This window comes from Acanthaster planci, linkage group LG03, assembly GCF_054643075.1.
Source record: "Acanthaster planci isolate LZ-2023a linkage group LG03, COTS_SCS, whole genome shotgun sequence".
In the NCBI taxonomy this organism is placed as follows: domain Eukaryota; kingdom Metazoa; phylum Echinodermata; class Asteroidea; order Valvatida; family Acanthasteridae; genus Acanthaster; species Acanthaster planci.
In genome coordinates this window covers 14,107,743-14,121,373 of record NC_141779.1, presented here as the reverse complement: position 1 = coordinate 14,121,373, position 13,631 = coordinate 14,107,743, and the positions used below count along the sequence as shown (strand labels likewise).

The following is a 13,631-nucleotide window of genomic DNA, read 5'->3' as shown; positions in this document are numbered from 1 at the left end:
TAAGTGCTGAATCCCTTTTACATCTTACAAGACATACACGTGCCATACATACATGTACATGTATCTCAACTGCAATAATAATAAATCTTTATACCGTGCCCAAGCAAGCTCACGGTGCCTAACACGGGATTAATAACACATACATAACAGGGACCCTAGAAATTCAGCCAAAAAAATACATGTACATGTACAAGAGAGGATAAAAAACATGTGCAAGCAAGGTCTTGGAAAAGGAAGGTCGTTAAAGAAAGTCTAAACTGAACTCAGACTCAGCTTCTCTCACAAATACTGGAAGTTCGTTCCAGAGGTGTAAGCCTGCTACTCTGAAGGAGTTACATGTATCTCCTGCTATCTTTTTGTTAGATATCGGGATAGAAAGCCGAGTAAGATCAGAAGACGAGCAAAGTCGGTGTTCATGGGAGATTGATACACTCAGTAACTGTATAAGATCAGTCAGATATGACTCGACACATGAAAAAAAAACATGACGGCAGGCTGCTTTCATCCGTAAAATTATCAATCTTAAGTGAAAATGCCGACACTCAAACAGAGTACTTAATTTGTTCGATACATGTTGACATTCACTCAATACCCAATCCTTTTAGTGGGCATGATGGTTACCTTTTGCCTGCGATTAAAAATCAGTTTATAGGCCTCCATGTAGTGAATTATTCAGTACCAGGCTACCAGCATGGCAAACATGCTCTTTTTTCCCTATACGCATATGTACAGTATGTGATCACTGGATCTACATGTAGCTCAATTTCCAGACTAACAGACACACCTGAAATTTCACTCTTCATATGAGAGGTCAGGGTTGGACAAAGTACATGTACATGCACTGTACATGTATGCTATGAACCGGGTAGTTAAATGTTGCAGGGTTTGTTTGGTTCATACAGTACATTTCGGTACCTGTACAAGTCCCTACAGGTACATGTACACATTGCAGTTTATTTTACAAAATACATGTAGAAAACCTGTACCAACTGGAGAGTTTGCAGCCTACACACACTGTGTACTAATACTTGTGTTGTTTATTATCTCACAATGACCAAACAACCAAGGCAGGATTTATCTCAACTTGGTTCTTAGAAGATAAGCCTAGGCTACATGTACACTAATGGTCATTTATAATGTTTGATACATGTACAGTACATGTACTGGTACATGTAGCTTGTACCCAATCGTCCCATGACCCAGAGAACATCTACATACATCCATCTGTTTATTTTACTGTTTTTAGGGAGATTTCAGAAAAAAGAAGTTGAATACTTGGAGCCGTCAAGTTTAATAAAAAGCAGGCTGAGTTAACATACATGTACAAGTACATGTACATACTGGTACCACGTTTACAAAGTTTATTACACTCAACATGCTCACACTTTGCGTGAAAAGATTTTATATTAACATCCCCCACCAAAATCAGTTTGGAACAAAAAAATCTTCTAAAATAGCTACCCTGTTGTGTTCAAAATATATACATGTAGGGGAAGAAAGTTCTGGTTTTCTGTGTTAGATGTTCTTGGCACTGTATGGTCACATACTGTAGCAACTCAACCATGTCAAAAGTGTTTGCGCGTAGGCCTGGGCCTACATGTACATTCTGTCCAATTTTGCACATGTTTTACTGAAATGAATCTGAAAATGACAGATTGTGCCAAGCATTTATATAATTCTGAACACAACTGGATACTTATTTTCAAAGATTTTGGTGTTCCTGACCAATTCTGGTGGGGTATTAAAGTAAAATCTTTCAAAATATGCAATGAGCCATCATATATGTACATGTAGGTTCCATACAGTATGGCATGTTACTTGCAGAACTCCAAGTTACATTAGATGCATTTGACCTAATAAATGAGTTTGTAACACCACCGAGTATGGGTTTTTGAACGCAGCCCTGTTATGTCAAATTGGGGTAAAGTTACATATTAACATGATTAAAGATCAATCACATTACTTTGACATACATTAGTACATGTACATGCACCGGTATGTAAAATGGTTACTGAACAGGGAATTGGTAATTGTTAACCATGTCATGACTAACATGGCAGCTTTTCCTCATATTTATAAATAAAATCGTCATTTTGGGAGTTCAGTTCCACTGTGAGAATGCTTAGGGTAAAAAACGCACCGATGAGGGTGGCAAACAAATCTATTGATCTGATGATGTCAAAATACAGCTCTTGTTTCCCAAGGCTTTCTTGACCTTGGGGCAGAACAGAGAAAAACGGGTGAAGTACATGTACATGTGTAAGTTAGATGTCATTCTAGGCAAATGACCATGACCATCTGCCTAATATTCATTAGGACCTTACACTAGAGAGTTGGGATGGCTCAATTTTATCATACTGGTACAATCCAGTGTTGACAAACACTGTTGATGGAAAAACCCAAAGTGGCTTTCACTGTCCGCCCTCTTTAAATTCACAGTTACATGCAAGTGCATGCAAGCACAGCTTTTACGTGAGCGGGTGTGTTAGCCCCAAAATAATGAAAGTTGTATAACTGCAGAGCTGTAGTGTGACGGCATCAAAACAGGCTTTATTGGATGCTCCTGAGGACTGTCGTTTTCAGTTTACCTGATATGACGGACTTCAACTCGTGCTTTTGACGTCAGTAGCAATCTTTTTTTAGTTTTTACCAACTGAACTGTTTGTTATACACTTATTTCATAAAAATGGAAACCGTGAATTACCGGTACATGAACCAATATGATTGATCTTCAACAAAAATCCACTTTCTCAATCAAATCTTCCCTCAAAATTCAAAAAGCTGTCAAAACGTATGCACCTGTACATATCTACCGGTATTTAACTCCAATGGCCTATGTGTTCAGGACTGTGTGGCTATTTCTTGAAAAAATTGGAGCTTTTATTCACCACTCTCTCATTCCCCTGATGAATGGAAAACAAAGTCTACACATCGCAATCTTACTGAGGGAATGCGCATGCAGCGTATGCAGTCGAGGTTGCAGTCAACCATCAATCCAACGCATGCGCAATGTGTAATGTGCAATGTGTTTGCATTGCTTTTGTCAGGAGAATGAGAGAGTGGTAAAAACTCACTTTTTTGCAAGAAATAGTCGTACAAGAAAAAGTTGGTCTCATCATGGAGGAAGGACACAGGAGTTTGAATTGCCCAGGCAAATAACATCTGTCCAATTAGCGCTTTCTGGCTTGTTCCATCTACATGTATTTCACAACCACGTAACCCCTTTATACCCTGTGATCGTCGTCGCAAGTCTTTGGCTGATTATCTGTATTCTTAAGATTTCTGTGTACTGAAGTATAGGAGATGGAATATCCATGCAGCTGTTGGTCCTTGGTAAGATCTTGTAACATCAAATATATCATACTGTACATGTAATGCTTGCGCAGTTGCTTGTGTTATGCCATATGACCTAAATGTACATATGTGCAGTTACTGCCCTTAACGAACGCCTTCTGCAGGAGTTACATATATTTTGAGAATAGATAGCCACGTTGTTGACAATATTTTGTGTTTTGTTTGAACCATTCTTAAGATGGTTGCAACTCCTTCTGTGTCCTTCCTCCATGGTCTCCTGGTCCTGAACCCATGGGTCAATGAAGTTAAATAGAGATGCATATGTTTTTACTGCTTTTTTAGGGAAGATTCGATTGACAACTACATGTACATGTAAGTGGAATTTTTGGGGGGAAGAAAATGTACATGTACCCTGATTTGACATAATGGCTGCTAGCCCTACTAGTGTGGCACAGACTCTCACTTCCGCTCCATCCTCAGCCACACATCCGTATACGCAATTTCGTGTCAGCGTACCGAAAAATTTCGGCGCAAACACTTATCATCGTGGGCGCAATTTCTTTTGCAGGCAGATACGATCCTTAGCCTCTCCGCTTTCTTAGCGCCATTTATTGAATGATTTCACTCACGTTGTTCTGGTATTTTCCAGTCTTTTTGCCTTCACCCATTTAATCTCAAGGGCTTGCTCTCACAGTTGCCATCTTTAAAATAAGGTCGTTGAATATTACGTCACTTGACCCCTCATCGTCTCGACGGCTGTTCTATGTCAAGACATCTAAACTGCTGCCAAAGTTTTGGAAGAGCCCATTGGTACATGTGGTATCTTATCGCTCAGTCCGTGTATTAGATATGTCTACACATGGAACTGCCGTCGAGACGATGAGGGGTCAAGAGAAGTAATGTTCAACAGATGTGTGGCTAAGGATGGAGCGGGAGTGAGAGTCCGTGCCACATTGGTGGGACTACATGGCTGCATTCAAAAACCCATGGTCAAAAGCCTCAGACTGTCAGTCACACAGAGGAGTTCTGCAAGTATTCAGTGATAGTGGTCATTGGTCATGGTGACAAATTAATATTGTTATTGGCACTAGTATTACCTTGGGACCATGGATACAGCCTTGCGTTAGATCATGGAATTCGTTCAACATGTCAGACATGTCCAACACGTCCAAGCATTTACATGTACTTACACATTTCCTTCCATGATTCAGTCAGTTCATGCAAAGAACATGTAGGGCCTCCAGCTGCTGTAAACACTGGTGTTGAAGACGTCTCTGCGAGTCCAGGAGCGTGTAATCAACTCAGCATGAGGTAGCCTAGGCCTACATGTACATGTACATCGTAAACTGACGTACGCGCAGACTCGAGTACTCTAGGCCTATACCACGTATACAGATAAACACACTTCGTGCATTTCAGGCGCAAACAATGTCAAACAATTTCAGTGCCACCAAAATATGCCAGCTATAGTGACAAATGACATAGCGAAGCATGCGAAATCAAATCTATTCTAAAGCTGAAAATTTACGCGATTCTCAATGCAATCTTTGACACCGGAGAGAAAAGAAATTCTGACTGAACAGCTGTCCTGTCGGCGGCCGGCGCGAGATCCAACATTTCTTTTGATATTATTTAAACCTCGGTTTCATCACCAGCTGTGGCGCGCCAAAAGAATTCAGAGATCATTTTGCTCACGAAGTCGAGATACTCGGAATCTGTGCAGCCCACTGTTCATCTAGAATGCACATGTACTCTTAAATTGTATACTGCAAGGTAAGGGGGTTTCGTTTTCTTTTTGTAAAGGAAAATGTTGGAAAATAGTCAGGAAAGCTAAACAGAGTTCGAGGTGTATAGAAGCCAATTTTCAAAAATGGCTCCCATGTCGATAAGCAACTGGTAAACGGCGCGAATTGTTTGAGAGCTTCGTTGCGTGACGACGGGGACCACCGACACATTAATTAAAATAATGCCCCGGTCCAGGTCCTTACCCGGGGAAAAAGTAATTTCTTTTCTTGTCCATTCTCATCAACCCAATGGAATTATCTGTGATAGTAGCATTTCTAAAATGCTAACGATTTCATTTCCTTTACTTCATTAAAAAAATGACACAGTTTGTCTAGGGGAGCAATTTACCAACAGTGTTACCCTGCTCTGCACATGGCGTCACCGCGGTAGTCCGAGTCTCGCCCGTTCTCAGTATTCCATCCACTTGCAACTGAGCACATAGACTAAATTACTAGGAAGTGCTCTCCCCTTGAAAACTTTTTTAACAGATATGAAAGCTAAACAGGAGAAAATCACCTATTTGCTTGAAAACACCTCGGAATTGACCCCTTTAAATAGAGTTCTGCTGCAGAGTTTTGCCTCCCCCCTGGTTAAAAAAAAACTATTATAAAAGACGCCGGCATTACGTGAGCAGCCCTGCATCGCAATGAATATCAATTTGTTTTCTGAAAAACAAATGAAATTCTTGTCTGGTCACTAATCTTTCAATTTCTTTTCAATTTTTAATTATTCCCACAAAAGAAAATCACCCCCCAAAAAGTGATTCTTCCGGAAGTCTGATTGCATCCATTTTTCAAGTGGCAACCCTCAACTTTCTCAGGCACTTAGGACCATTTTTCAACCGTATTTTTTAGCCATTCTGCCCTTATATGAAAGCTCAAAGACCCAGGGAGTTGATCCTGGCAAGGATTTACACAATCTCACCATTTTGGGGGCCAAAGATTTCCTTGTTCAAAAGATACTGGGGGGGGGGGCACTTTTAATGCTAATGAGCTGGCCAGAAATTCTCACTTGAATGAGTGGCCTGCACCCTTACATGTTCTTCCCGACCTGCCCAAAACTCGAGAGGGCGATATATAAAACGAGCTGCCGGTTATGCCCAGCATATGTCATGTGACTGACAAGTGAGCACTGAAATGAGGTTGTCTCAGTGCGCCACAATGGGGGTCACAAAGGGGCCTAGGGGTGCACCCTCGTAATTAGGCCAGAAATATGTCCGCCAAGCTCATTAATAAAAGTTATACACTCAAAATATTATATATTAGAGGGTCCTGAGAGCCATGGAACTGAGGAATTGAAGAAATATGAGACTGGACCTGTGTGCCGGACTCGGGGCTTCCAATTCTGAGCAATTTATGCAATCGAGTTTGAAAGTGGCACTATTTGAGCCATTTTGCCGAGGGAGGGTTTTTCAAAATGGCTACTTTTCTGGAGAGGGACATTTTCTACCTTTTAGGGGTGGTCTGCTTCTGGTGAAAATTTCTCAAAAATTCATTGGTCAACCCCCCGAAAATTGAAAGGAAAATGAAAGAGGACATGTGGAACATCATTTTTCTGTCCAGCCTGAACACCTGTGAGAGTTGTGAGTATTTTTAAAATATTTGTGAAGTATGGGGATTTATCACTGCTGTCTATGGGAATTTATTTGTAGTGGTGCACCCCTAGGCCGGGAAATTTGGGGTAAAACGAACACCCGTGCAACAGAGTACGGACTCGGCACTTCGAGGGACCACTTTATCTCTGCGTTTGACATTGAACCGACCAGCGTCCCCTCAACACATCCCATGGCCTCTTGTGTAGTGCAACGAGTCACAAATTTTAGTGGCTCGATTCGAGCCAAGTCAGGTAACGTTGTGACTCAAGTCAGTCGAGTCACCGTCACTCGAGGCAAGTCAAGTACGTAACTCGAGTTGATTCGAGTCGGAAAGTATTTGAACACAATACGAGAAATTATAGGTTTTCCCGGCCGAATTTATCATCTTCGCACACGAATTAGCCACAGTTTCATTGAAATTAGCCCAAAATAGAGTGAAGATCTAGATCACCATTTAAAGATCATTTGGCTTCCTTCTAACTTGAGCATGCAATGTTGTTATTCAAAAAGTGAAGGGTCAGCATTCTATTTGGAAAGCACACACAAAAAACAAATTTTCCCAAGGCACGCCCGCGGTATGTGTTTTGGCGTTCAATTTCGTGAATCGGCAAGCATGTGTGAGATTCGCGCAATTTTATTCATTGAGCGTTAAATATTTTAATTCTTTTTGGGGGTGGGGGCTAATTTATGAAAATATCTCATGAAAAGAAACGTTTGTTTACTTATTTACTAATTCATATTTTGTTTCTGTTTGGATTTGTATGAAAAGAATGAATAACAGCGAAGTCAAATTTAATCACACAAAGGGGCAAAGTGGTTACATGTCCATAAAGAATGAGAAAACAAGAATGAAACATTAAAGCAAAACATTACTTTAAAAAGGTGACCAAAAAAGAAAAAGAAAAGAAAAGCCATAGTTTAAGAGATTCCGAAAAATCTTAGTTTACATGCACACTTACGGAGAGAGTATGTTTCTTGGATATAAATACAGAAATTACAAATCAATAAACTGCATCTAAAGGATTTCGATTTCAGCATCCGTGAAGAAGGTCCAGGGAGAGTGTCATTAAATTTCTACATTTTGATTAAACACAAGTAAATTTTAACTGTGTTGAATAACTCTTCATAAATACAGTCAAAAGATTAAAATGGTTATATAATACCCTACAACGCTCTTTACTCGTAAATGTTGATAGGCGACCGTCTCTATCTGTTTTTTAAATCACATGCACCAATCTGGAGAAAACTCTACAAGACGTTGTTTATTAGTGTAAGTAACCAAGCACTATTTACATGGGCACTATCCATTGAAAGTTATGAAAGAATATTTTTTACAATAAATCTATACTGGCATGTGAAACACCCCCCAGCTGGAACTTTTTAATGATATTAACTGTGTCACGAAAAAAGGCGAGTTTGTCATATTTCAAGTATTATTATTAAGTATTTCTGGTAATGAAACCAAGAATTTTCCCAAAGCGCCAAAAGTAAGGCAGTAAAGTCTTACACTTCAAAAAGCTTTGTAAATGTAATTGTATGAGACGTTATGCATTCCTTGCATCATTTTCACAAGTGTGTAAAACATACTTGTTTTTTCTTACCCCTCCTTCTTCCCGAAAAATACTTAAAATACGCAAGAAAATGTACACATGAAGGAAAGGAAACTGCAGTATATCCGGTTCATAAGTATGACGTCACTTCAGTTTAAACCACGCTCACTACACATGCACTGGACATAGAGTTAGATGTATTGATCGTTGTTTCCTTTGAACCGTAGAACAGGAAGTTAACGAGCAACTGCAGCGATCGTCCAATGGTAGCCTGGAAATCGTGGCGTGTCCGCCTTCGTGACGAAGTCACTTACAAATGGGATACCGGTAGCGTTCACACATCGTGACAAAATCATGTAGACCTTTTTAAATTAAAGGGTGGAACACTGATTGCTTTTCTTGTGAAAGTTTTCACAAGTGAGGAAAACCATTATGGACTTGGGACGATGCTGTCAGATGCATCCTCCACGTACAGTGCTGTGCGGCAAATCTTTCTGATGTTCAAGAACATTTTACAGAAAGGTTGAATAATGGCAATGCAATTTTAGGTCGGGCGGTCGAATATCCAGTTCTTAAACTGAATGTCTCTTTGAGCTCTTTATTTGATACATTTCACGAGAGTTCCTAGTAGTACTTTGGCGGCATTCAAGCTGTGTAAACTGATATTATCAAAAATAAGCTAGTATAAGATATCGGTATAATGATTATGCTTGCTGTCTCATTTACCAAGCACAGGACCCCATATGTTAAAGATGAAAATGGCATTGCGGACTCTTTTAAACTGTTCAAGTTGCTATTTTAAATCTATTTATAGTTATGTGAGAAAATATTTATTATTAAAGAATACTGTGTACAACCGCCTGGTATTTTTTCATAAAGTCAGCTACAACAACAACCGATATTACCCCAGCTATCTTACACACTACACTCGACCGCCACTGGCTGGCAACACGGAAGTAAGTCTCGCCATAAGAAAGATCGGCTGCTGCGACCATCACCATGTATACACCCATCATGAAATCCGAAACTGCCAGATTCATAACCATAAACGAATGAGTCTTCTTGCATCTATCACCTGTGCCTTTCAACCTCCAAATGATGGCCACTACATTACCCAAGAGGGCGCTCAAGCCCAATACCCACATTGCAACACGCAACAGGTTAGTCTGCAAGAGACTTCCGCAGAGGTTTAGAGGAGGTTGTAACTCGTGTAATGCATCCCTTTTCCACCGAGAAATGTGCCAGCACGACAAAATCACAACATAAACGGTAGTCATCGACATACCTACCGAGAAAAGCAGAAGTGAAATAAAATGGTCTGAAGTGCTGAAAACGCTTACATTCTAACAACCGCGAGGAAACTACTGAAGAAACATTGCATGTGGGTCGTGGGCTATATAAAAAAAGATGAAGGAACAGATAATAATTATGATGTCCTGAAAACGTATCAGAGGCCGAGAATCTTGAGAAAAGAAATACTTTTACAATTCGAGGACTGTACGCGCTCACTCTTATGGAGGCTGAAACATTTTACTCACACAGTTCTGAGAGAAACCAAAGTGTTGTATGCTCCTTCTTCAACCTTGACAAATTTGTCATTTTCCAATTGAGCGATGACTACACTGAAGATAAGAGCATGAGAAAACAATTTGAAAATTGTCATTTGACAATAATAGTGTATTTTGCTTTGTTTCGCCTTTTGTTTGGGAAATAAAACTTTCAGAAGTGTATGATAATTTTGAGTCACTAATTCATCAATTTGAAATTCTCGAATACGCCTAATAATGGGGGAAAACCATATTTTCAATCAGGACTATTAGTTAACTTCAGGATATCTTCAGAGTATACGAAGCAAAATCATGAGATTTCATTCCTAGAATTCTTTCACTCAACTTTTACTGAAAATCTGTCCACCACAAGCACATTATTGGATTTTGCGAAAGCAAACACAAACGTGAATTTGTGACGTCAGATCAAAATATTCGCTCGACGATTTCGCAAAAGTCAAACACTTTTCAGCTCAAGCGAAACTTCTTGATTCGTACTGCAACATGTAGCCGAAGACTACAAATTACTACTTCCAATTTAGCGATGGAATCCATTAACGTATCTTGTCGAAGAACATTTCTCTAATAAACTTCAATTTATACTTTGGATTTTAAAATTGCCCTGTTTTAATCTCGCAAAAGCATGTTGAGAATCATAGTTTTATGTAAAAATGAACTCTGAAATATGTTTTTGCTTACAGTGTTTGGAGATCTGTTAGACCTACGAAAGCATCCTCCGAAATAGATATCATGGAAAGATTTATCATCAACCTGTTGGGGGATACGAGTAATAGCTGCAGGTATAATCACAAAATATAATGTTTCTCATAACAACTGTCAATTTATCCCCTTGTTCTTCTCAGGTTTCCTCGCTTCAGTACAATTATTCTGAATTTAGAACAGCAATGGAGGAACTGGTAGGAACTTGCACGCATTTTCCCGGTATCATGCCAGAAACAGACCATTGCAATAATATAATGTCCTTTTAAAAATGTACTTGAAGTGTTACTTACAATGTTTTGAGTTGCCCCCAATTCCTTGAAGACAGGTAAATCAATGGATGTGATGCTGTTGTTAGAAATCTCTCTGTAAATGCACATCAAATTAGACATTGAATTATTATTACATTCACCAACGGTATGATGACGGGGATAAGAGAGACGGAAGTTTGGCTGCATGGTGGTTAATAAATGGTGGTTATATTCAGTATTTAGCTGAGCGATTAAAACTTCGTAAATGATAAATATTTTAACGAGTTGTTTCCCATCTTCATTGATGCCAGAGTAGTGATCATGAAATGACATTATGCATACAAATGAAGAAAAAGGTCTTCGAAATAAGAACGCCGTTATTCAAAAGACACTGACGAACCCTACAGTCATAAATCGATACTTGCCCCTAGACACGGGTGGCAAACGATCTCATGACCCCGAAAATTAAAATCTCTTCGTTTAACAAATCAACCAACTTGGTAAATATTGTTGCTGAAAGTTCTACACTTGCTAAGCCTGCACTGTTGGAAATGTCATTTCCTTTAGCTTTAAGTGTCCATGCCATGAAGATTTCTCTTAAACATACTTTTTGTGCATCTTCATACAATCTTCCATTGTATGAAAATGCCGACGTCATTATGGGACTAAGATTTCAAACATTTATCAAAACATTTCTGGACACCTGAGGGCGATATTACCGTGCTGTAAATCAGGAAAGACACTAATCACTTTCCATGTTTTTTCTGTTTACATTGTGAACCCAAACTTTATTTGAAGCCATTTTGAGAAAAGGTTTCTCGTTGACTTGCAGGCATGTACTCAAAGAATAATAACACACCAAAGAGAAGAAATTTAGTGCAGAAAAATATAAATTCCAACTGTTAAGTTCACAAATCAGTGGAACTTTCCCAACAGCCCTCAAGGCACGTAACGAAACATGCCCTTGGTGGCTGCCAGACAAGCAATCAATCAAAGCTCGGGTTGCTCCGCGCCGAAGGAAACTTCGCGCGCTTTCGGCCTCTTTTTCCTCTGTACGGCTAATTCACTGTTGTTTATGTGCATAGCAATAAGTAAGCATCAATGCTTCTCTCAGAAATGTTTTCAGAAAGTAAATTCTGGGTTCACAGTTATTAAAGGGCAGCCACAATGAATTTTTTCTTGAACAAAATTTTCAGCCACTTCATACTCTTCTTCAGAATCTCACTAGTTGTTTCACACTCCCATCTGGTAAAATATAGTAAAATGTGCTCTTGTTTAAACACTTAGAATTAGCTACGCTTTCCTGGCCAACTGAGAACGATGTTGCTGTGATGTCATCCATGGAAGACAAAGTTCATTGCACAGATTTCTCTACTAAACAAAGAAGAAATCTGGTCTTGAAATTTGGTGGCTTAGCAATACCACGTTAATTTCCCAAATACATTCTGTCCACGTATAGAACAAATTAAGCAAATAAAATTCGTTTTCGTCAGTGTACATTTTTTTTCGCTTTATCGTTCAGTTTCATTTCCGTCTTTCCACTTTGTTTACGACCATTCAAAACTAAACGATTACCAGTCTTTGGTGTGACCTCTGTTGTCTTTTTTTTTTTTTTACAAAGGAAGGATCTTTTACCTGTGCGTGATTTTCTCTTTTGTTTAAAGTAAATCTATTTCGTATTCTAAGTGTTCAGTTTAGGACTAATGGAGAAGTATATGCCGACGGTCTTTTACTGCAAGTCATTCTGTATGACATTCTTGTTCCATAATAATTGGCTCGATGATTGTGAATGATCCACCGTTAAACCGTTTTTTTTCCTTGGAAAATCAGATTTGTATAGGATTCAAAAAGGGCTTTTAATGGAACCAGAGGAAGGACCCATTAGCATTTTCGGTGTTTCACGTACATTCACATCAAGTGAACAAAAAGTAAGTAAAATAATGTATGAAAACGGGGCTTTAATTAATACAGGTGCACATGTCATCTTTGGTCTGTATATTTCCTTTAAACAAACGATCGTTTTTTTGGCATCAATGCATCAGAGCGCCCATCCCATCTTCCAAGGTGGAACGTCTGTACAAATACAAAGGTAAAAGTCACTCCTTGTGATCTATATTTACTGAGTAATATAAGCTAGTATAGCAGAAAACCATTCGGCAGTGGTACCTACACCCGGAAAAGTAACACACCTTGCGTTATATCCTGCAAGAAACGAGACCAAGGGGTACCCCAACATGTCCAATCGCTTTTCACACTATTGTTTGACTATTGTTACCTAACACATCCCCCCATTTGTCTGAAAAGAATTCCTCAGATTGCAGTGAAACACTGACCAACACAAAGCAGGGGGAGGGCTTCTCCGTCTCATGTCTTGCTTCATATGCCTTGCGTCGGCATCTTTACAAGTGTGTGGAGAAAACTACACATCATGAAATCAAAACAGAATAAAGACCGGTGGTTACAATGAACCTGACACTAAATTAATTTCAGCATGAGCAGTTAATGAGTTTGATATCGATTTGCTTTGGTTATGAGGAAGTTGTGCGTTTTCTTACCCAATATTAGAGAAGATTTTCGTCAGTGCACAGGTATCGGCCGCTGATTCCACTGTGACACCAAGCTCCACACAGCTCGCAAATGAAAAGCAACGCCGCACAAAGCAAAGCAAGTGCTAAATGGTAAGGCTACAGACAAATTTAAGCTGGCTGCTGTCACGTGACTTCACCTCCAAACATTTCTGCGCGACTCATTCTCAACGGATTTTGGTGGTATATGTAATTACAAGTTCGGCCCATCAGTCAGAGTATAACCGTAAATCAGCAACCGTGCTCCGATCATAGAACACCTGTACTGCGCTCGTCATCTAGCTTCAATTTTCAGACCGTGATTA

The 13,631-nt window shown here is 39.5% G+C and overlaps 1 protein-coding gene and 1 long non-coding RNA gene across 4 annotated transcripts in view; both read right to left on the bottom strand.

The window, feature by feature from the left end:
• als2 (alsin Rho guanine nucleotide exchange factor ALS2) overlaps window positions 1-4,939 on the bottom strand; it is a 41,204-nt gene extending 36,265 nt beyond the window's left edge. For 2 of the 3 annotated variants that reach the window (XM_022223466.2, XM_087134117.1), the window contains exon 1: window positions 4,485-4,939. In XM_022223466.2, the coding sequence (XP_022079158.2) occupies window positions 4,485-4,498 (14 nt within the window). In that variant the 5' untranslated portion in view covers window positions 4,499-4,939. The remainder of the gene's footprint in view (window positions 1-4,484) is intronic. The other variant, XM_022223467.2, reaches the window with a different exon arrangement.
• Window positions 4,940-6,504: 1,565 nt separating this feature from the next.
• LOC147799682 (uncharacterized) lies at window positions 6,505-13,287 on the bottom strand. The gene is made up of 5 exons (XR_015424687.1): window positions 13,075-13,287; window positions 10,784-10,856; window positions 10,470-10,541; window positions 9,762-9,845; window positions 6,505-9,508 (listed from the first exon to the last, which is right to left on the bottom strand). It is a non-coding gene; the product is annotated as an uncharacterized LOC147799682 (long non-coding RNA).
• Between the last annotated feature and the right edge of the window lie 344 nt (window positions 13,288-13,631).